Genomic DNA, 20,288 nt, shown 5'->3' on the forward strand with positions numbered 1-20,288 from the left:
AAAATGGAAGTTAACACCAGGCTAAAGCAATTTCAATCCTGCCTTTTGGTATCTCCACAAAGAAAGGCAGTGCTGAACATAGCTGCCACTTTGACCAATTTTGCCCTGGCTTTGCAGATAAGAGTAATCTGCTTTTATTTAAAAAAAAAAAAAAATCTTTGAAAGAAACTCTTTCTAAGAAGAGCCAAACTACTTCTCATTCTTTTCTCATTTTGTACATGCTTATAATACACTATTCAGCCTCTTTCAACACAGGACCAATATGATTTTGCTGAGATTAGGCATTTTTATGTTTGATCTTTTTAGGAGCTCTTGCCCTGTAAAGCTCAGCAGGGCTCTGAGGGGAAATTACCTGCATCTTTTTCTTGGACAGATTTCATCAAAGAAGAGTTGAGGGATTGGGGGCTGTGGAGAAAGAGAGAGAGAGACAGGTTAACTTAGACTAGAGTGCTTCAAAAGACTTCAATAAATCTTTTAAAAGTTTTAAAAAAACAAAACAAAAGCAACCTAACACTAAAAACTTTAACTTTTAATAACTCTGATTTGATCAAGTCACTGAGTATACTGATAGCATTGGTTGTTTCACTGTGCTTTTTGGAATGTATTTGCTGCAAATCCAATTATGTTTCAAATAAGACTGGCACTTACCCTCTTTCTTCCAGGAATGCCACATCAGTGTTCAAGTCAGTCCTGGCACTGCTTGAACTGCCCTGTGAACATGAAGTGCCCTAAATTAGATTTTGTGTTAATCACATAAATAACCTTTAACCTCCTGTCTCAGAGGCAAGTTGGCATTTGTCCCAGAGCTATTACTACAGAATACTTTCCTCTTACCTGTCAGCTGCCTACAAAGCAGTCTAGTCCCTAGCTGGGCAGGGACAGGAAGGGTCCTCCTCCTCTCTGCAGGTTCCTGCAGATCTTCTGCAATCTCTGTCTCTGAGGATCTACCACGTTCCCACAGTCATTGGGGTTACCCTTACTTCACCCAGGAAGTAGAGCACGCTGCTCCGTTCCCCTCTGGGCCTGGCTGCATAACTAGCAATAAAGGATTGCTGTAGCTTAATTTGATCCCTATTTAAAAAAAAAAGAAAAGTCATTAGTAATTGCATAGCTTTGCACTGACCTGGGCCTATGGTTTTTCATGCCAATACTTGAATGGACATAAACATGTTAAATGGGTGTAGAAACAAGTAGAATGGGGGGCAGGGATGGGACGACAGGTGTATCTACTGGAGTGGGCAATGTGGACCAAACACCACACTTGAGTCCCATGGCACAGTGAGAATACCTGCACACTTGCCACCACTGGCATAAGAGCCAGACACCAGTACAGATACACTCCAAATCCAGAGCATGCCAGTAGCTACAGGACAATCACGTGAAATACAAAGATCAGAAAGCTACAGCAATATTGCCCCTCTCTCTCTCCCTTCCTCCCTAGTAAAATATTCAGTGAAGGCTACAGGAGAGAGAGGCAGCAGCAGTAAATATGACACAGTCATGCACACGGTACGTGATTCCCCCACCACCCACGGGGTTTGTCACTCACATATGGGAATGAAAAAAGAAAAGGGCAGCACGTATGGGTGTCTGCTCAGGCTCGAGGTTTTACAAGCCTGTGCAATAAGTGAGATAATATGTTGACAATACTGCAGTAGGGGAAATATGAATGGGTGGATAGAGGAAGCAAGGTGGCCATAAAACTCTTATGCACTGGCTCACCTTCAGGCCATGCTTTTTCAGTACAAAACTTCTTCGGGAGAGCCAGAGGAGGGTTTGGCAATCACTAAATGAGCGACACGGTGGCTCCTTCACTGCTTTGCACCCTGTCTTTTGCTCTGTCCTGACACTGCACTGCCTGGACAAGTGAGAGTGAAAGTCAGTGAGTGAGAGCTCCAGTTGGTCCCTTTCTGCAACTTCTTCAGGTGGAGCAACCCCTCTCCTCACTGTCATCTCCTGACATTGGAAAAATTAGCAGTCCTGTGTCATGGATCAAGAAGTCCTGCAGAAAGATGAGGCAAAACCCAAAAGGGGTTTGGACAGCTACACAGTGGCTACTGCTTAAAGTAGATGGTTGCTGCCCTTCTGTTCCTCACAAGCAGATATTTTGGTGGCTGCCAAAATGACCAGGAATTGCTACTGAAGTACTAATGTCACTCCCTTGCTTCTGAGGCATTGGGATTACTCACTGCCAAGATCAGTGGTGTTTCCATTCTCTGAGGGCCTCCTGACCATGGCAGCTCTGAACTCCTTCCTACAAATGATACCAGTGGAATAATGTGAATATTGCTCTTCCTTCTAGAGCCTGCAGCAACCATTATCCCTTTCCATCACCATGGGCCAAGGGGCGTTCCCTCAGGGTACTTCACTCAGTTCCCGGTCCTCCCACTCTCCACTTGCTCTGCTCCTTTCCTATATAAGCAACTGTTTGTAAAACACTGACTGTGATTTAGCAGGAGACCACTTTTCTGGTGGTCTTGCAAGCTCTCAAATCAGTGCCCTAGCATCAGAGGGGGAAGGGTTTTTATAGAGGAAACTTGTTAGCATCAGAGAGGAAAGAAGGACAATAACCTATTTGAGTCTGAGAAAACTGGGGCAACTGGGGACTCGTCTGCCAAAGCCTTTTCACTTCACAGTCACTGCCAGGACGTCAGACCAACTATTCAGTGCTACTGCAGTCCCAGCAAGGATCTGGGACACAGAGCAGCTGCAACATCATGGCACCTGAGCAACTGAGCACCATTTTATCCAGTTTTTGCTGGATTTGCAAGAATTTACAAGAATCTGCAAGAAAATTTGCAAATTTTCTGCAGTCTCTGAAGTTTCTTGTTTAGTAGGAGACAGTGATGGCTCCTTCCCCCTTGCCAGTGCCAGCTTTTGCTGGACCTAAGGAGGGGACTTGTCACTTGAGATCTCTGAGCCTGTCCACCAATGCAGGGCTCAGTCTTTGTACAAGTGGACTGGAATTTTGGAGCAGTTGCAAACACATTTCTGGCATTCTTGCAGTACGGGGGCCACCACATTCAGAGGATGCCAGGTCATGCTGCTGCTACATTTTGTATCAAAAACAAAGTGTTGTTGCTTTGGTACTTACCTTTCACTCAGGGAAGACCTGACTCCTGCAACCGGTGCGTTCAACCCGAGATGCACCTGCCTGCAGCTCTCTTGCTGGCAGCATGAGTGCTCTGGCAGGCTGACTCAGCTCCTGGATGGTCAGATGTGACTGGGAAGTACAGAACAGCATCCTCTGGGACATCTTGCATGTGGAATGAACACGTGCTCACTTCCTGTCCTCCTTCCTTTCTTTTCCACCCCTCTGAATCTTTCACACCACAGTACTCCATACCCTACTGCACCCAGCACATGGCTGTACACACATCCCACACTCTGTTTGTGCCCAGGCACCCTGTCTGAATGCCCACGTGGACAGCACATCCCATGGCTCTCCAGCAGTCACCTGTGCTCTGTAGATTAAAAGGCTGGTATGAAGGTAATCCTGTTCCCCACGAAAGGTCTCAGTGAAGGACATTATCAGGGACCTAGGGAGCCCCTCCAAGTGCTGGGCCAGGCGAGGGGGTGACAGGGGACAGGATCACAAGAGCAGTGCATTGCTCTGGAACCAACACCAGACATGGGTCACAGATATCAGCTGGAGCTAACAAAATTGGATATCCCCACCTGTTCAAAGTGTCTCCTTCTTCCAGCATCAATGCTCCAGAGTGATGCCCCCTACTCACTTCTCATAGACTGGCTGCAAAACAGTTCATAAAACTTTCTAGCTCCTTGGGCAGCAAAGAAAGGGACCCACAAATCAGCATCTGCAAGTGCAGAAGGAAGGAACGGAGGGAGGGAGGAAGAGCAAATATCCGAACTTTTGTTGTCTCTGCAAAAGACTTTTTTTTTTCTACTTCTCTTATTTACTTGAAAAAAAAAAAAAGACCTTTTTTTTCTAATTTTCTTCTTTCCTTGTAAAAAATAAACAAAAGCAGGCAGCACAACACTTCCTGTCAAGTTTTGACCCAACTGCTTTGTGCAACAGTACTGAAGAAAGGGAAGTTTAAGGTGGTTTTAAACTCACCCAGTACAACCATTACTAATCCTGTACTGAGGTACAGTCCCCCCACTCCTCTCCCCCGACAAACCTTCCTGATTAGTTTCTGTCTTCACACTCAGGCTGACTTCTGCACCCTAATCTCCAAACAGTGACCTCATTGCCTCGTTCAACTGGTGAGAAACTACAATAAAATGGGAGAGGTAAACAAAGGGGGGGAACTAATGGACAGAAGATTTAGGAGGTAGGAATCTGCTCCTTGCTGTCCTGCTTCCATTGTGTGCCTGAGCTTGAGAAAGTGCAAGCTGAGCCTCGACAAGGTCTTTTCTGTGACGGTTCCTCTGGAAACTCACTCCAGTCCTCCAGATGGTGACTTGGGACAACCAGCCTGCATATTATATACCCACTAGTACTAGACCTAGGGTTCTAGTCACTGCTTGTCACTGCTACAAATTCCATATGGTACCGGAATTCACCCACCTTCTGCAGCAGGAGTTCTTCATTCCGAGGCCAACCGTCTCACCAAAATATAAATACTAAAACCAAATGCCTGTATTGTCACAGAGCTGAATCTGTGTCTGCTCTGTGCAGCCAGCAGTGTGCCCACTGCTAGCTGAGCTGTAGTTCATACTCATGCTGATTAGAGAAACAGCAGTAACAGCACTCTGCCTACAAGGAGTATGTTCAATACCATTACACAATGCAGCCTTCAATATCCTCCTTTGGTACATGTTTCAAAGTGTCACCCCATTCCTGACCCTGACAGATACCTCCAGGTCCTGGGCAGCAGCAGCTCAACTCACATTGAGTGAGTTGAGTTGAAGACATTAGTCTTTCCAGACACTCAGTAAACACCTTTGTGTCCTTTTTCTTTAGAAGAAGGGGTCTTGCTGAGCTCACCCTGAAATATATCACCCTGGACAAAAGGGCTGAAAGGTTAAGGAGCTCCAGGGGGTGGATCAGGAGGGAGCTGGGGGCCAGGCACCGGCCAGAACCAAAGCTATAAAGGCAGAGAGGGGCAAGGGACTGCATTCGACACGGATGCTGCATGTCCTGCCTCACCTCCCACAAGCCCTGGGATAAGAAGAAGATGCTGGAGCTGCAGTCATGGCCTTGTTCGTTTTTCCTCCTCTTGGTTCTGCTCTCTGCCAGCGTTCAGACTGTGTCCTTACCAGGACAGAGGCTACAGGTAGGAGGGACTGGGAGAATGCTGAGGGAGGTTTCAGAAGTGGAGTGACAATTTGGGGAAGTTGTGTTTGAACCTCAAGTGAGTGGTGGTCCCAAATTTCAACTACTGGAGGCTGCTGTCTATTCTCACTGCTCCCTCCCCTTCAGTCCAGCAGCCTCAGCTCTAGGGTGACTTTATAACCCAGCTCCTAAAGAGCATCAGCATTTCAAGACGGGAAACACACAAAAGCTTTTTAGTGCTCTGCAGAGGATTTTAACGGTAAAGAGCCTGCCCCATCTAACCCTGCTCTGTGTCAGCAACAACCAGAAATCACGGGTGTATCTCTCATCATGTTCAATGCCTGGTTCTGATGTTTCAGAGAGAAGATGTATCCTGTTTGGCCAGGATTTTTGCTCCTAAGCTCAGTATTGCCCCTCAATAGACACTCTAAGGCCAAGAGCCGCAGTCAGGATGCCAGCTAAAGGCTTCTTCACTTGAGTAAATCTTTTATCCTTAGTAGTTTCAGCAATAATATTTTTGGCTTTCAAATCTACACAGCTCCCTCTTACCCAAACCCTAACCTGAGCCCCAACACCTTGCCTTCACATAACTCTGGGAAAGCTCCAGGGAAGTAGTCAGGACATGAACTAAAATCACAAGACTGATCCTGGTATGACTCACCACTTTCACTCCTCGCTGAAGATGCCTGTGTCCGCTTCAGTTAACTCGCTACCGCAAAGAGCTGCACAAAGGCATCTTCAGCCTAAGCTCAGCATCCATGTGAGAGACAGATGTGGAACGGTTACCATAGGCTGCTTCCTAGGGCAGCCAAGCCGTGCCTCTACTGCGCCCAATGCACCCCTCAACCCTTGTCTGCAGGCTTCCAGCAGTGCTGGGGGTGTACAATCAGCAAAGATGATCTAGAGGATTCCCAGCAGATGGGGAGTCCCCCTTCCTCACACCTGCTTGTGCTCCTGCCTCTCCCTCTTACCAGCAGTTTGAGACAGGTCCATCCTTCCATCCTTCCCACCAGCCTTCTGGAAAAAATGAAATGCCACACAGCAACCTGAACACGCAGAGGTGCTCAGCATCCACAAGAGGAGCAAGGACCGAAGCCTGTTACCTTCCAAATCCAGGACTGGGAGGGAGCTGTATGGCTTGACAAGAGCAGGGCAATCTGCATGCAGGCAGAGGTTCACAGCAGGTGCCTGCCTGCTGTTTTCAACAGCAAAGTCATGTCAGATAGCAAGAGCTGGTGATCTAGCCCTTCCCTCTGTCTGGATGCAATGTCACAGGCACAGTGCTGTGTGCAGACATCACTTTAGGTCCTGCCTGACCCCTAAGGAGGGTGCGGGCAGTGGAGTACAAGGGGGTACAAAGCTTATAGCCAGGAGCAAAGGGATCTCTGCTCTCACCCCCCTCTTCCTTCTGTTTATCCCAGATGCTCCTTTCACGGTTGATGCCCCTGGAACACGAGTCCACACTGGCTGAAGAGGACACAAAGGAGGGGTCCAGCTTTGGTCCTCAGTTGGTCTCCTCCACCCTCCCCTTCCTCCCATCTGGGGCTAGAGCTGCCCGTTCTTCTCTCTGGCGCAAGACCCTCGCCAGTCGCAAGTGGGCATTGCCTGGAGACTGGGCCTGGAAGGCCTTGCCCAGGGGCTGCTTTGGGCTGAAACTGGACCGCATCGGGACCTTCAGTGGTTTGGGGTGTTAGATTTGGAGGGGCTCTGAGGTGAGAGGGCCAGCAGTGAGGGGGCTCGAACAAGCGGGCAGGGACAAAGTTAAGGGAAGACTTGAATGCACAGATAGCGAGCAGATGGGGGCAGCCGGGCAGGCTGTGGGGCCACCACCTGCCAGCAGCCAGAGCCAGGGCCGGGACCAGAGACCCCCCGCGCTGCCGGGGCTGTGCTGGGGCTCGGCCGGGGCGGGAGCAGGCGGGCGGGACGCCGCTGGGCGGCTCACCAGCCCCGCTTCTCCACAGCCAGAGGCACCTAGGCTCGGGGAACCGGCACGGCGTGGTGAACCAGCGCGGCTCGGGAACCGGCACGGTGCACCGCTGGACGAAGCCCCGAAGCTCCCACCCCGAAGGAGCGCGGCGGCGGCTGCGGGGAAGCGGGAGGAGCTGCCCAGCTCCGCAGCTGCTCCCCTCGGCCGCTGGACCCCCGGCTACGCCGGCAGCCCTCTCCCCTCCTCCCCGCGCATGAGGACTCGCTGATTAAACACGCTGTACTGTTTGCCTCGTCCGAGCTCGGCGGTGGCCGCCCCCCGGCCGCGGGGCGGGCGAGAGGCGGCGGCAGAGCGGGGCCCGCGCCCCCAGCCCCACGCGCGGGTCCACACCGGGCTGTGCCGCCGCCGCCGCCATTCTGCGTGGGGCGGGCGGCACGCGCGGCTGCGGCGCGGTGCTGCCGGGGGGGGGGGCGGGACACGGGTGAGGGATCGACCGGGCACCGGGGTAAAAGGGCCGCGTTGGCTCATGCCGGCCGCACTCTGCCCCCGCCAGAGCAAACACAGGGGCCTCCTGTTTGCGCTGAAGCTTTCCCCGGGGAGCCTCCCTCGGTGGGCTGCGGCTGGGGCACCACGAATCCCGGCACGCGTTGGCAGCCCTGCTGCTGTACCACGAGAGCCATCATCATCCTCTGGCCTTTAAGGAAAGGTTGTAACCTCAGCTGGGTCTAAACTTAGCCGCAAGCACCTCGGCAGCACCGGGAATAGCAGTGGTATAGGGAGAGTTGGGTTACGTTTGAGCTGTGTGACCCCTCTCTGCCCCCCACCCCAGTACCTGCGTCGTTCCCCCAGCCCGCTCCCCCCTCTTCATCATCAAAGACCTGCTCAGCCGAGCAGCCAGAGGGACGTTCCTCCTTCCACCTCCCCTCCCCGCCCTCCGCCAATCCAGATTTCCATCCGTTACAATCACCGGAATCCATTAGAATCACAGACTCTGAGTTGGAAGAGACCACACTGTTCCCACACCTTCCTCCTGCATGGGGGGGATTTGGGCGTGCTGTGGGCGTTCTACCTAACGCGGGTTTGTCCTGCCGCACGTGCCCCGCACCGAGCCGGCAGATGCAGCCCGGCAGGACTCCGAGAGGAAGCCCGGAATGGGGGGCGGGGAGCTGGGCAGCGGCCATGCCAGGAACCCTTCCTCCTCGCAGGCAGCCGGGGAAGGCGGGCCGAGGCGGCAGACGAGCAGGATTTCCGCCGTCACGTCCCGCGGGCAGCGGCACCAGTGCCGCAGTGCCTCATTAAGATGGTGCTCACGCCGCAACCCGGCCGGGGCCCCTCCAGGACACGCCTGGATAAACCCACCCGGGAAGGGTCCCAGGCGGGAGGCGAGAGAGCTCCCAGCCAACACCTGCAGCTTCCCAGCGCCGGGGGGAATGGGAGATGCAAAGGGGCTGCTCCCTCAGGGTGTCCCCAGCATCCCTTTTGCCCTTGCTACCACAGAATTATAGAATGTTAAGGGGTTGGAACAGACCTTAAAGATCATCTAGTGCCAGTCCCCCTGCCATGGCCAAGAACACCTCCCACTAGACCGAGTTGCTCAAGGCCTTATCCAATGTGGCTTTGAGCACTTCCAGGGTTGGGGCATCCACGACCTCCTTGGGCAACCCCTTCCAGCGTCTCACCACCCTCCCAGTAAAAAAGTTAATGCTAATATCCAACCTAAATTTCCCGTCTTTCAATTTGTACACCCGTTACTCCTTGTTCTATCACTACAGTTCCTATCAGGGAGTCCCTTCCCGGCTTCTCTGTAGGTCCCCTTCAGATACTGGATACTATTCCATGCAGGAGGGCGCAGGCTGCAGCCGGGGGTTGGGGGGTGCCTGCCCTTTGTTACCAGGTGAAAGCAGCGTACGCCATCCCCCGGGGCAGCAGCGAGCCCGGCGGGGGCAGCCCATCACCAGGAGGGGACGGGGGGTCCCTCCCCGCCTCCTCAGGCAGGGGCGCAGCCGCCCATTCCCGCCCTGGGGGCACCTCCCCGCCAAGACCAGGCCATCTCTCACCACCGCCATCCCCACCGCCATCCCTGGGGCGGCTCAGTGGGAGGAGCGTGAGTGCCGAGCCCCGCGGACCCGCCGTTCCCGGCGTGGGGCCTTTGTTGCCGGGGGGCGGCGGGGCGGGGGCCGCGGGGGGGGGGGGGGTCCGGCAGCCGCACCCGCAGCGCGATCGCACGTAGCCCGGCCCGGCCCCCGCGCTCCCATTGGGCGGCGCCGCGGCGGGGCGGGCCCCAGCCCTGCCCTTCCGTGCCTATAAAGGGCGGCGGAGCGGGGCTGCGCCACCTCTTCACTGCGCGCTCGGCGGCTTGGAGGCAGCAGGTAACGGGCGGGGGCGGCGGGAGATGCGCGGGGTGAGGGAGTGGCGGCGGGGGGTGGGCGTGTGAGGTTTCCCCCTCCCCACATATACACACAACGCCCACTGGCGGGGGGGCGGCAGCCGGCGGCAGCCCCCGGGCGGAGCGGGGCCGCGTGGCGCCGGGGCCCGCGGGCACAAAGGCGGCGCGGCGCAAAATGGCGGGGGTGGCATGAGGGGGGAGATGGGGACGTGGGGTTGCAAGATGATCACCTGAGGAGGAGAAGGAGGAGGTGGGGGCGTGTAGTTGTCGCAGGCTGGGGGGGGGAGGAGGGGAGGGATGATGGCCCGGGGCGGGGGGATGATCGCCCGGGTGGGGGCGGGCTCAGAGCGCGGGTACCCCCTCGCCGTCCGTCCCCCCCTCCCCCCCCCCCCTCGCGCCCCCTCAGCGAGGGGCGAGACGCTAACGGTGCCCGGGGCGCGCGCGGCCGCGGGGGGCGGTTGGGGCCGGTTCCCCTCAGCCCCTCAACGGCGGTTTCTGCCCGCAGGAACATCCCGAAGAAGCAAAGATGGTGAAAGTCGGAGTCAACGGGTGAGTGCCGGGGTCAGTGGGGTGCGGAGGGACCGGGGATGGGGGGGAGCAAGGTCGCCTCAAGGGCGCGGGGGAGGATTTGGGGGGGGGGACGGGACGGTTTGAGCCCTGCCGGTGCCCGCTCCGCCCCACCGGTCCCCGCTCCGCCGTCGTCCCCCGGGGCAAAGCGGTACCTGCTGAGTCACTTCCCTGCAGATTTGGGGTGACTCACCCCGGAAGGCGATGCCGCTGCTTGGCTACCCCAATTTCCCCCCACGCATCCCCGGGGATCCCCGCAGCCTCCTACCGAAAAGTCGCCCGGTGGATCGTGTGTCTGTGACCGCCCCGGGGATGTGACCTTCTCGTGCCGGGCCGAGGAGTAACTGGATCCCCGGGGCCTCAGTAAATTTAGCACTTGACCTTTCCGGGGTGGGGGTCGCTCTTAATCTTTAACCAGGGTGCCTTGGCCTTTGAACGGGCTGCAGGGCTCCCTCTTGCCCTGCTGGGCAGGGAGGAGCGGATGATCCCGAGGGAAGGCTGCCAAGGACTGCCTGCCATACTCAGCCCAGTAGGTTCTCTGTTGTGCCTTCACACCCGTGTCCTTCTCTCTCTCCAGATTTGGCCGCATCGGCCGCCTGGTCACCCGGGCTGCCGTCCTTTCTGGCAAAGTCCAAGTGGTGGCCATCAACGATCCTTTCATTGATCTGAACTACATGGTGAGTTGCCTTACAGTGCCCCCTCTGGGCCTTTCTGAGTAGGGCTTCTCTAGGTCTGTTCTAGTAGCTTCCCAGGAAAAACGAGTGTTACAGGAGGATGGCAGCCCAGGTACCTGACCTTTCTCTCTCTCTCTTTGTTAGGTTTACATGTTCAAATATGACTCTACTCATGGTCACTTCAAGGGCACTGTCAAGGCTGAGAATGGGAAACTTGTGATTAATGGGAATGCTATCACCATCTTCCAGGAGTAAGTAATCTCTTTCCCTCTCACCCCTCTGGAACATGAAAGTGTGTGTCTCGTGGAGCAGCTCTTACAGTTCTGTCCCTCCTCAGGCGTGACCCCAGCAACATCAAGTGGGGAGATGCTGGTGCTGAATATGTTGTGGAGTCCACCGGTGTCTTCACCACCATGGATAAGGCCGGAGTAAGTATGTCACAGTGGCACACGAGAGAAGGGATATACAGCCACTCCTGCCTGTGGGGCACATCACCATGTACAGAATTGCTCAAGATGAGGCTGTAAGGGAGAAGAGGTGGTGAAGAAGCAAGCTGGGAGGGATCTTGAGTTATCTGATGTCTTACCTCTTCCTCTCCAGGCTCACCTGAAGGGTGGCGCCAAGCGTGTTATCATCTCTGCCCCCTCAGCTGATGCTCCCATGTTTGTGATGGGTGTCAACCACGAGAAGTATGACAAGTCTCTGAAAATTGTCAGGTAAGGAGAGAGGAAGATGTTTTCTGGCCTGGAGCTCTCACCAGCTGCGTGGGGTCTCCTCTCACCTCTGGCTGATGTGCCTTTTTCTCTCTACCCCAGCAATGCTTCATGCACTACTAACTGCCTGGCGCCCTTGGCCAAGGTCATCCATGACAACTTTGGCATCGTGGAGGGTCTTATGGTAGGTCTGCAGCTTGCTGCTGAGAAGGGTGCCCTATCCACAGGTCCCCTCATGTGACAGGGAAAGCATCAGTAACTCCTTGTGTCCCCTGGGATGCTGTTTCTGGAGAGTACTGGCTGTGTTCTTACTCCTGTGCTCTTTTCTCAGACCACTGTTCATGCCATCACAGCCACACAGAAGACAGTGGATGGACCCTCTGGGAAGCTGTGGAGGGATGGCAGAGGTGCCGCTCAGAACATTATCCCAGCATCTACTGGAGCTGCTAAGGCTGTGGGAAAAGTCATTCCTGAGCTTAATGGGTGGGTGCCCCTTCTTGGTTATGAGTAGGAGGCAGAATATTCCTATGGGAATGGAGGGCTGGCAGAGGGGTCCCAGGTGCTATTTCTTGCTGACTCACTTCTCTCACAGGAAGCTTACTGGAATGGCTTTCCGTGTGCCAACCCCTAATGTCTCTGTTGTGGACCTGACCTGCCGTCTGGAAAAGCCAGTAAGTGTTGTGGGCAAGGTCCTATCAGCCTTCAGATGGTGCCCCTGCTTCCTCTAAACTCTGTCTTGCTCCTGGAATTGCTGTCTGTGTACCTGACTTTGTCCCTGAAGACTTGATCTTTGTGAAAATAGCACCTGCTGTGGTGCTCCCATGTGTTTTTCCTCCCTCCCCTGCCCCCGGCAAACATTTTGTGTGAGTTGGGATCTGACCATCTGTCTCTTCTCAGGCCAAGTATGATGACATTAAGCGGGTAGTGAAGGCTGCTGCCGATGGGCCCCTGAAGGGCATCCTGGCATACACAGAGGACCAGGTAAGGAGCTCCCAGTCTCCTGGCCTGTGGTTACTGTCCCTTGCCTCAGCTTTGCTGGGATCTTGGGCAGCTGTGTGTTAAAATTTCCCCTCTGTTTCAGGTTGTCTCCTGTGACTTCAATGGTGACAGCCATTCCTCCACCTTTGATGCGGGTGCTGGCATTGCACTGAACGACCATTTTGTCAAGCTGGTTTCCTGGTAGGTGCAGCCTTGGTGAGGGCTGGCACAGGCAGCTTACAGAGTTGGGTCCTGTTGGTCACTGCTGGCATTCCAGGGGGATGCACAGACCTGTGGGGAGTAGGGTTGGCTCCAGCTTGTAACAGTCTCGTTGGAGTGAGATTGCTTCTTAGTTGAAACAACTATGGCTTTCTCCTTCCCCTCTTGGACACGTGGGTGGGATGCTCATTGCTTTCTTTACTGGAAGTGGATGGGAAGCTGCCTGGATCAGTTGTGTAGGATGGGGCAAGGGAGCTAGAAGAAGGGATGAAAGGAATGGATCAGCCCTGACAGCACTTATTTTCTGTCCCCAGGTATGATAACGAGTATGGATACAGCAACCGTGTTGTGGACTTGATGGTCCACATGGCATCCAAGGAGTGAGCCGAGCACACAAGCCCCCCTGCTGCCTAGGGAAGCAGGATTCTCCCTTGTTGGAGCCCCTGCCCTTCTTCACCACCGCTTAGCTCTGCATTCTGCAGTGAGAGGCCAGTTCTGTTCCCTTGTCTCCCCCACTCCTCCAACTTCTCCCCGAGCCTGGGGGAGGTGGAGAGGCTGATAGAAACTGATCTGTTTGTGTACCACCTTACATCAATAAAAGTTATCACCATCTGAAATGTCTTTTCTGTCTGTCAGTGGAAATAGAAGGGGGGAGTGTGTAACGAGCAGATGCAGGTGCCTGCGTGGCACAGTCTCCGCTGCATGTGGCTGATGTGTGCAGCCTGGTGAGCTGCTTGTTCCACATGGGAGAGGCAGGGCTCCTGCCTGTGAGCCAAAGGTGTGGTGCAGGGCTGTGCTCTCAAGACTGCCGTGTGGTAGAAAGGAGCTCTGTGACTCCATCCACCTTCTGCCTCTGGATTTGCATGTCCGATGGGCGTATGCAGGATAAAGTACTGAGCAAGGTGACTTTGCACTTGGTTTGGTAAACGGGCACAAGAAACAGAAATCAATTCTTCCTTTGCCTTAGTAGGGGGACAAAGAAGATATTTCATCTGCTTTTACCTTTTAAAATGAACTGGCTTTGCCTGAGAGGAAATGGCTGCCTTGGGACGTGTCGCAGGCCAGTGTCAGCATGGTGGTGGCTAGTCTTAATTCTGGCTTAATTCTGTGCGTAAGGAGGGGCAGTTGCAGTTAAGCTGCTGAGCAGCAAATCTCTGCAAGGTGAGTGTCAGCCCTCTGATTCCCTGTGTTACCTCTGGAAGCAGGAACACTGCCGGGCAGGGACGGAGCCTTCCATGACCTGTGAGTGCTAGGACAGATAAGCGATGCACTGCACAAAATCACGTGGCCCTCCATTTTTAGCAGCTTAATTTAACGTCTCAGGGCTGATGTGTTGTTCTCTCTTTGGCAGGCAGAGTTGGAGCTGTTGTGCGGACCCTGCTTTAGATCCTGATCTGGATGCAGCAAGGACTTAGCTGGAGGACTTAAAACTCCCAGGATCAAGGTATGCTGGACATAGTTTCCTGGAGCCGCTTATCTCCAGTGGTTGAGCTGCCTAAAAATTAAATGTTTGCTGGACTAGAGGGCCATGACTCAAAGTTATGTTGCAAAGAGAAAAAAGTTAACCTGCCTCTGGATAAGAGCCGGGACTCTGAGCAGATCATTAGCCCTGGGACAGCAGGAATACCTGGCTTACCCCACAAATGGCCCCGTGGAAGCTTTAGGTAACTCTGGAGTTAAATGGGAGCTGCCTGATGCTGGGCTCACTGGAGGCAGCCCTCCCATGGAGCTGGGTTTCTGCTGAGGAGAGGTGTAGCCTGCAGACCTGTCAAGCTTACAAATGAGTCTTGGGTTGGTCCCATCCTGTCCTTGATTGCTGTGCCTGGGTGCTTTGAATGGCTGTGCTGTGTGCATATTTGTGTGCGTGCCAGTCAGCGCCTTGCTTGATAATCTGGAAGCGCAGAGAGGCTACTGAAACACCTCGCGGGGGGGGAGGGATGATGGATATGCCTGTTTTCCCATGTAAGACAAATATATTTTGAACAGGGTTAAAAGGTGGAACATTACTAAGAGTAACCTTTTTTTTCTTTGAAAAGCCTTATGTTTCCTAAGCAAGATAAGGGTGCCTGAAAATTCACATAGAGCAAAGGATTCTTGTTATTTAACATGAGTGAGCTCTATCCAACCTGAGATCAAATTGCTGTGGGAATGAGCAAATTCATACAACCTGGGGGATGGGGTGCAGGGAGGAGTATGTGCTCTCAGACCAACAATTGCTGGGAATGTCTTGAATAAAGGTTCACTGTGTTTCAAAATACTATTTCAACTAGTTTACAATCTTGCTTGAAATTCCTAGAAAAACGATAAAAGTATTCAGGCAAGGCGCAAGCCAGGAATCACAGTCTTTAAAACATGGTTGGTCTTGTAGGGAAACAGGGAGAACGAGTGTGGCAAACAAGTTGTGCAGCTTTTGGACTGCCTGGAGGGCTTGGTTTCCTCTCTCATATAACCTCCCTGAAAAGCACAGCACTTCTCCAGAATCCTCATTTTGCATCCAGACACTGTGCCTACAGCTGGCACCACAGCAAGGCCCCTCCGGGCAGATGGAAAAACTGGCTCAGTGGCCAGCCTGTCTGAGAACTGCAACCCTGACCTAAAAAAACTATTTTTTTTTTTTTTCTTTTTAGTCAATCTGAAAAACTGACATATTACTGTGAATGGCATTGGGATAAAGATGGGAGATCTGCTGTGGCAGCTGCTTCTGTCTCTGGAGAAGAGTTTTTTCCAAAGTAGGGGAGCTCTAGGTTTGTTCTTACAGCATTTCTAAGAAGAACTGATAGAAATGCTTGGTCTAGCAAGGTAGGTGCTCAGGCAAACATAAGGAGGCTCTTGTTCAGCAAAGGAGTGAAAAGTGATCACACCACTTTGCTGGGACAAACCAACTCTGAGAGCAGCTGTGATAAGCCATAATCCATCCTGATTTGTGAACACCTTGCAAGGGGAAGGCATAGAAGGACACTGATCCTGGCTGAAGGCTTGACTGCCTTCCTTGACTGGCCAGGTACCAGGGCTCACTGTGCTGGCCCATTATGGGAGAGGGATGGACCTGGGATCCAGGTTCACTCCTTTGCAGGACTGTGCTGACAGAAAGCTCTCTGATGGGCAGCCAACCATTTCTAGGGGTGGTAAGCTGTAACTTTTATTTTGAGTTTTAGGACAGCTAATGGTAATTAGCAGTGGTGTTATGGGAAAATTTAGTTTTATGGCAACTTTGAACATTTAGAGAAATTATTTTATACTTCATTAGCATTTGCACAGACTACCACACATGCATTACTTCCCCAAGAAAGGGCTAGTTGTCCTCAGACCACCTTCTTGAGATGTCAGCATGAAACCTCAGCATTAAGGAAGATGCTATGTAGTGAAAATCAGCTTGAGCAGATGTGTAAACTGATTAAGCTCACTTGAAAAATCACAACAAATTGTAACAAAATGGCGAATGCGTAAGCACAGTAAAAAAAAGATCTTGGACGTTTCAAACATACTCTGTCCGTTACTGAAGTAAATCAGTCTTTAGAGCAAAGCAACTGACAAGATCAATGCAAGGAAGAGGAGATACAGATCTCCGATGCAAAGACTATGACACGAGGCATATACTGAACAGTGATAAAAGACACCTTAAACAATAATTTTCCAAACTCCTTCATAACAAATGCCATTCACAAAATGCAGGTTCATGACATAAACTCAGGGTATGCAAATACCCCTCGTGGGCTCCAGCAGTACTCACAGAATGCAGGCATTTCATCAAAAACAGGCTGCCTACCTTTGAGCAATCGTACTGTCTGCACACTGCAAAAACAAATAATTTGTTACATACTCTTCTGAGCTGAATGCAATCTCTTACTCTAGGACAGCTGACTTACCTCCATATATTACCTTGCTATAGAAGTGTCATCTTCTCAAGGGAGTTATTCTCAATTAAATGTTCCTAGAAGGAACAGTAGTGCTAGGTTATACTTTACTGCACAAAATTTGAAAAGGCAGCCATCAAAAAGCGAAGCTGTAGTCAAATGAAAATAAAAGAAAATAACAGAAAAACTCATAAATACTAGAGAAAGAAGCTTAAGAACCTAAAATAAAAAAAAGGCAGATTTTCAGGAGACTGTGACAAATAGAAAATATGAAAACCTTGTTCAACGCATCTTGGAGGCAAGAAAGCTGCCAAAAAGCCATAAGATGGTGTGGGAGTGATTAAGGAAGCTTAGGGCCATGACAGAAAAGTAAAGTTGATGTTTTGCCATCAGAGGAGCTTTAGGGTATTGCCAGACAAGAGATTTTCCTCGGCAGTGATGAGATGAAGCCGCAATTGCAAACTGAAGCATCAGGACTTGAGAACATATCTGTGACACTAAAGGGCAGCACAGTACCAACTGCCAGACTTGGATGGTCTCCAGCATGAAATGGATGAACAGGTAACTGTGCTGTAAGTAATTCATCACTCACCTCAACCCCCCACATGATGAAAAGCCACAGGATTTATGAAAAATCAGGCTGGCAAAACCTTTTGAACAACAGCCCTAGCACAGGGAAAATCACCTTCTGCAGGTTTTAAACTAGCAGCAAGACTGGTGGCAACAGGGAGAAGGTATGAGTGTCCAGCATCTGAGGACATCTGCCCCACCATTCAACACCTTCAGAACAATTTGGAGCGTGGGGTACCGAGGTCTGTGGATTATGCAAAATGATCCAAAACACTGAATACTGAATCAGCCTGTGGAAAGGTGCAGAAGGATCTTGGGACCGAGTTACTGGATTATTGAAATGGTAGGCAAAATTCAAGGTTGCTAAATGAAAAATAATACATGTAGTGGGGGGAGGGGACACAACTCTTAATGTCTCAAAGCCTTTCTTTAACATTGCCCAAACCTCCACCAAACAAGCGAGTAACCTTTGTTGACCTTGCCCTGAGTCCTGGGACAGAAAAAAAAAAGTGGTTTGTAATCTCTGTAATCTCCAGCTTTTTAGTTGCCAAGTTGGATAGTGGTTTAGGTGCTGGACCCAAAGCACCAAATTTCAGATGGCCTCCAGCTTCCCATCTCCTCAGACTCCTAGTATGCCTTTTTCAGCCTGACTAAACTGCCCTACAGAATGTCATTGTGCACTAACTTTAGGCACTGCACAAAAATGCTCACTAGTCTTTTTCTTAAGGAGCAAAATAACTAAACTTTCCACTCTTGAAACATATTTTTTTTCCAGTCTGGAATCACAGTTAGGAGTCTTTGCTCTATCTATTCCAGTTTCTGATGCAAAGCAGGACAAAGCACACCAATGTCACATGTGGATAAAAGATGTTTTAAAATGCCATCTGCTTCAGCGCCTGGCTGAGAACTTGCACAACGTTGTGAATCCTGCTCCCTAAGTCTTTCCAACTTTCCCGTTGTCACAAGGAAGGTTAGTCACCAATATTTCTTGCTCATAGATGTCTCTATGCGTGGCTGTATATGTATGGCAACAGAATGTATTTTGACTCTATTCAAAAACACACTGTAATGCCTCTTGGCATTTTTGAGTGAGATATTTATTCTTTTTAAGAGCCTATCATTTCTAGATATCAAGGACGGTCTCAGTTTTGCCTGTCAATTCCTTGTCCTTCTATAAACGTGTGTAGATTTTTTTTTCCATTCCTTCGCGATGTCTCCCCTCCTCCCCCCTCCACTGGTTTCTCATTGGCTTTTGGACGTGGCCTGTCAGACTAATCACTGACGTCATTTGTTCGCCCGTCCACCCAGGCTTTTCTTTAAATGCCTTCCCCAATGCATTTAAAAACTGACCTCAGCAAGCCATGGATTTCAGCAGCCACTGCTTTTTTCCTCACCGTGGGGGTTACTGTGCTTTGCAAAACACCGTTTGCAGGAACACAGTGATGGCTCCACGCTTTATTTTCTGCATCACTCACTCCATCTCCCCAGGCAGCCTCAGGCTTTGAGCAGTGGCTTGTTCATCACTACAGCACCCCATACACCTCTCCACATTAGTGTGCTCTAGGTCATCGGTGCCTGGAAATGTAGCAGTGTTCATTTGGAGAAGATCCCGTCAAGGATCTTCCTTATTTGCTAATGGCCTGAAAAGTGCTTCATCATTTCCTTTTGACCACATTCTCCTCTTCTCATAGACCAAACAGACTTATCTGGTGAGTACTTCTCTTTTTTTGCCTTGTTTTGATTTTTTTCCCCCAATTTCAGCCAAGAAGAAAATATTACTGTTAGGATTGATTTTTCTTTAACTATAAATAGAACAACTTGTTAGTGTCCTTAGACATCCAGCTGTTATTTTTTTCTGAGGTGAGGTGAGTAGCTGAAGACCTTTTTATACAGCTGAATTATTCGCCTACCCACAGTTGCTGTAGTTGTTATGACATTTATTTTTGTTAATTTGGGTCAGGCTTTATAATTATTTTTATTAGTTATTCTTATTTCTAAGTACTTTTGTTACAAGGCCACTTATTCCAGGAAGCAGTTCACTGAAAGCTAGTTTCTCATGTGTACTAAATCACAGCTTTTTTAAAAGCTGGGAAAACTCTGCTCTTTTCAAAGATCTCTCACTCCTTTTACTCAAAGAAAAAGCTATACAACACCATGCAGTTCTCTGCTGACATTTTTTGTCCTGGCTGATATCTCAGTTTGTTTCTTGGTTGATGCCTTGTCCTTAGGCAACCATCAACCTTAACCCAATTTTCATCTGTCATGAGGACATCTAAAATCATTGCCTTACTTGGACATGCCATCATTTGTAAACTGATGAGAAACTCTCCCTGGCACAGCATATTCTTTGGTATCCCCAGCCAAAGTCTCCCATGACAACATAATTTTCCTTTTCACACAAAGCAGAGATATTAAATGTTTTTTGGAGGGATTCAGGAGTATATAAAAGACCCTTCAATGCCTTGATGAAATTGTTTCAGAGCATGTTACTTGGCTATCAGCTCTAGAGTGATTTTTTAACACAGCTTGTTCACAATTGCTCTTGCCTATTTGCCTGTTACCCAAATGGGTTAGACTGAGCTAGCAGTTCTACCATGTGATTGTGAACATTAAAAATATCAATTAACTACATTTCCTCCTACCCTGAGAATTCCTATTTCCTCTTGCACTTTGCCCAGATGCAGTCTGCTGTTGGGAGCTGAAAATGTTGTCTCTTCCCATCTGTGGTGATATTGGTCCAGCTTGATCACGATGCCTTTTGATGGCCGCTTGAGCTCCTTTTCCATAGTGTTACCTTAGTACCCAGCTCTTACATCTGCTCTCCAAGCTATGACATCTATATCCCCCCCACCAGAGGACCTACTGCATCCTCTCCTTGCTCTGTCTCAAGGGAAAGTGAAAAAATTTTAAAAATTCACATCCAAAACATTCCTCACATTCTCATATATCCATTGGAAGATTAAGCTATGATTGGGTTTCCCTAAAGCTGCCTGCAGCCCTTCCAGTTCTCCATGCTGTCTTACTATCACTCCCAGCATTAATCACCATGTGTAGGGGCTTGCCAGACATTTTCAGGAGCCTGTCCATGCGCCATCCAGGTGGATGTCCAACGAGGCAGCACTCCACCGTATTCTGCATTAATTCTGACTTCTCCTCTTGAA

At 50.9% G+C, this 20,288-nt stretch overlaps 1 protein-coding gene and 1 long non-coding RNA gene across 3 annotated transcripts; one reads left to right on the forward strand and one right to left on the reverse strand.

Annotated features, from left to right (window-relative positions):
• Nucleotides 1–281: 281 nt before the first annotated feature.
• LOC113951965 lies at nt 282–4,554 on the reverse strand. 2 transcript variants are annotated; one of them, XR_003529330.1, is made up of 4 exons: nt 1,723–4,554; nt 835–1,071; nt 649–710; nt 282–405 (listed from the first exon to the last, which is right to left on the reverse strand). It is a non-coding gene; the product is annotated as an uncharacterized LOC113951965 (long non-coding RNA). The 2 variants fall into 2 exon arrangements; XR_003529329.1 differs by having other exon boundaries at nt 835–4,554.
• A 4,888-nt stretch (nt 4,555–9,442) lies between these two features.
• GAPDH (glyceraldehyde-3-phosphate dehydrogenase) lies at nt 9,443–13,320 on the forward strand. The gene is made up of 12 exons (XM_027653524.1): nt 9,443–9,535; nt 10,058–10,101; nt 10,697–10,796; nt 10,938–11,044; nt 11,131–11,221; nt 11,394–11,509; nt 11,609–11,690; nt 11,838–11,989; nt 12,099–12,177; nt 12,404–12,487; nt 12,588–12,685; nt 13,018–13,320. Exons 2-12 carry the CDS (start codon nt 10,079–10,081, stop codon nt 13,085–13,087), a joined length of 1,002 nt encoding a protein of 333 aa, XP_027509325.1. The 5' UTR covers nt 9,443–9,535; nt 10,058–10,078; the 3' UTR covers nt 13,088–13,320.
• The last annotated feature ends 6,968 nt before the right edge of the window (nt 13,321–20,288 follow it).

The sequence above is a fragment of the Corapipo altera genome, unplaced genomic scaffold, assembly GCF_003945725.1.
Source record: "Corapipo altera isolate COAL_440 unplaced genomic scaffold, ASM394572v1 61, whole genome shotgun sequence".
Taxonomy (NCBI): domain Eukaryota; kingdom Metazoa; phylum Chordata; class Aves; order Passeriformes; family Pipridae; genus Corapipo; species Corapipo altera.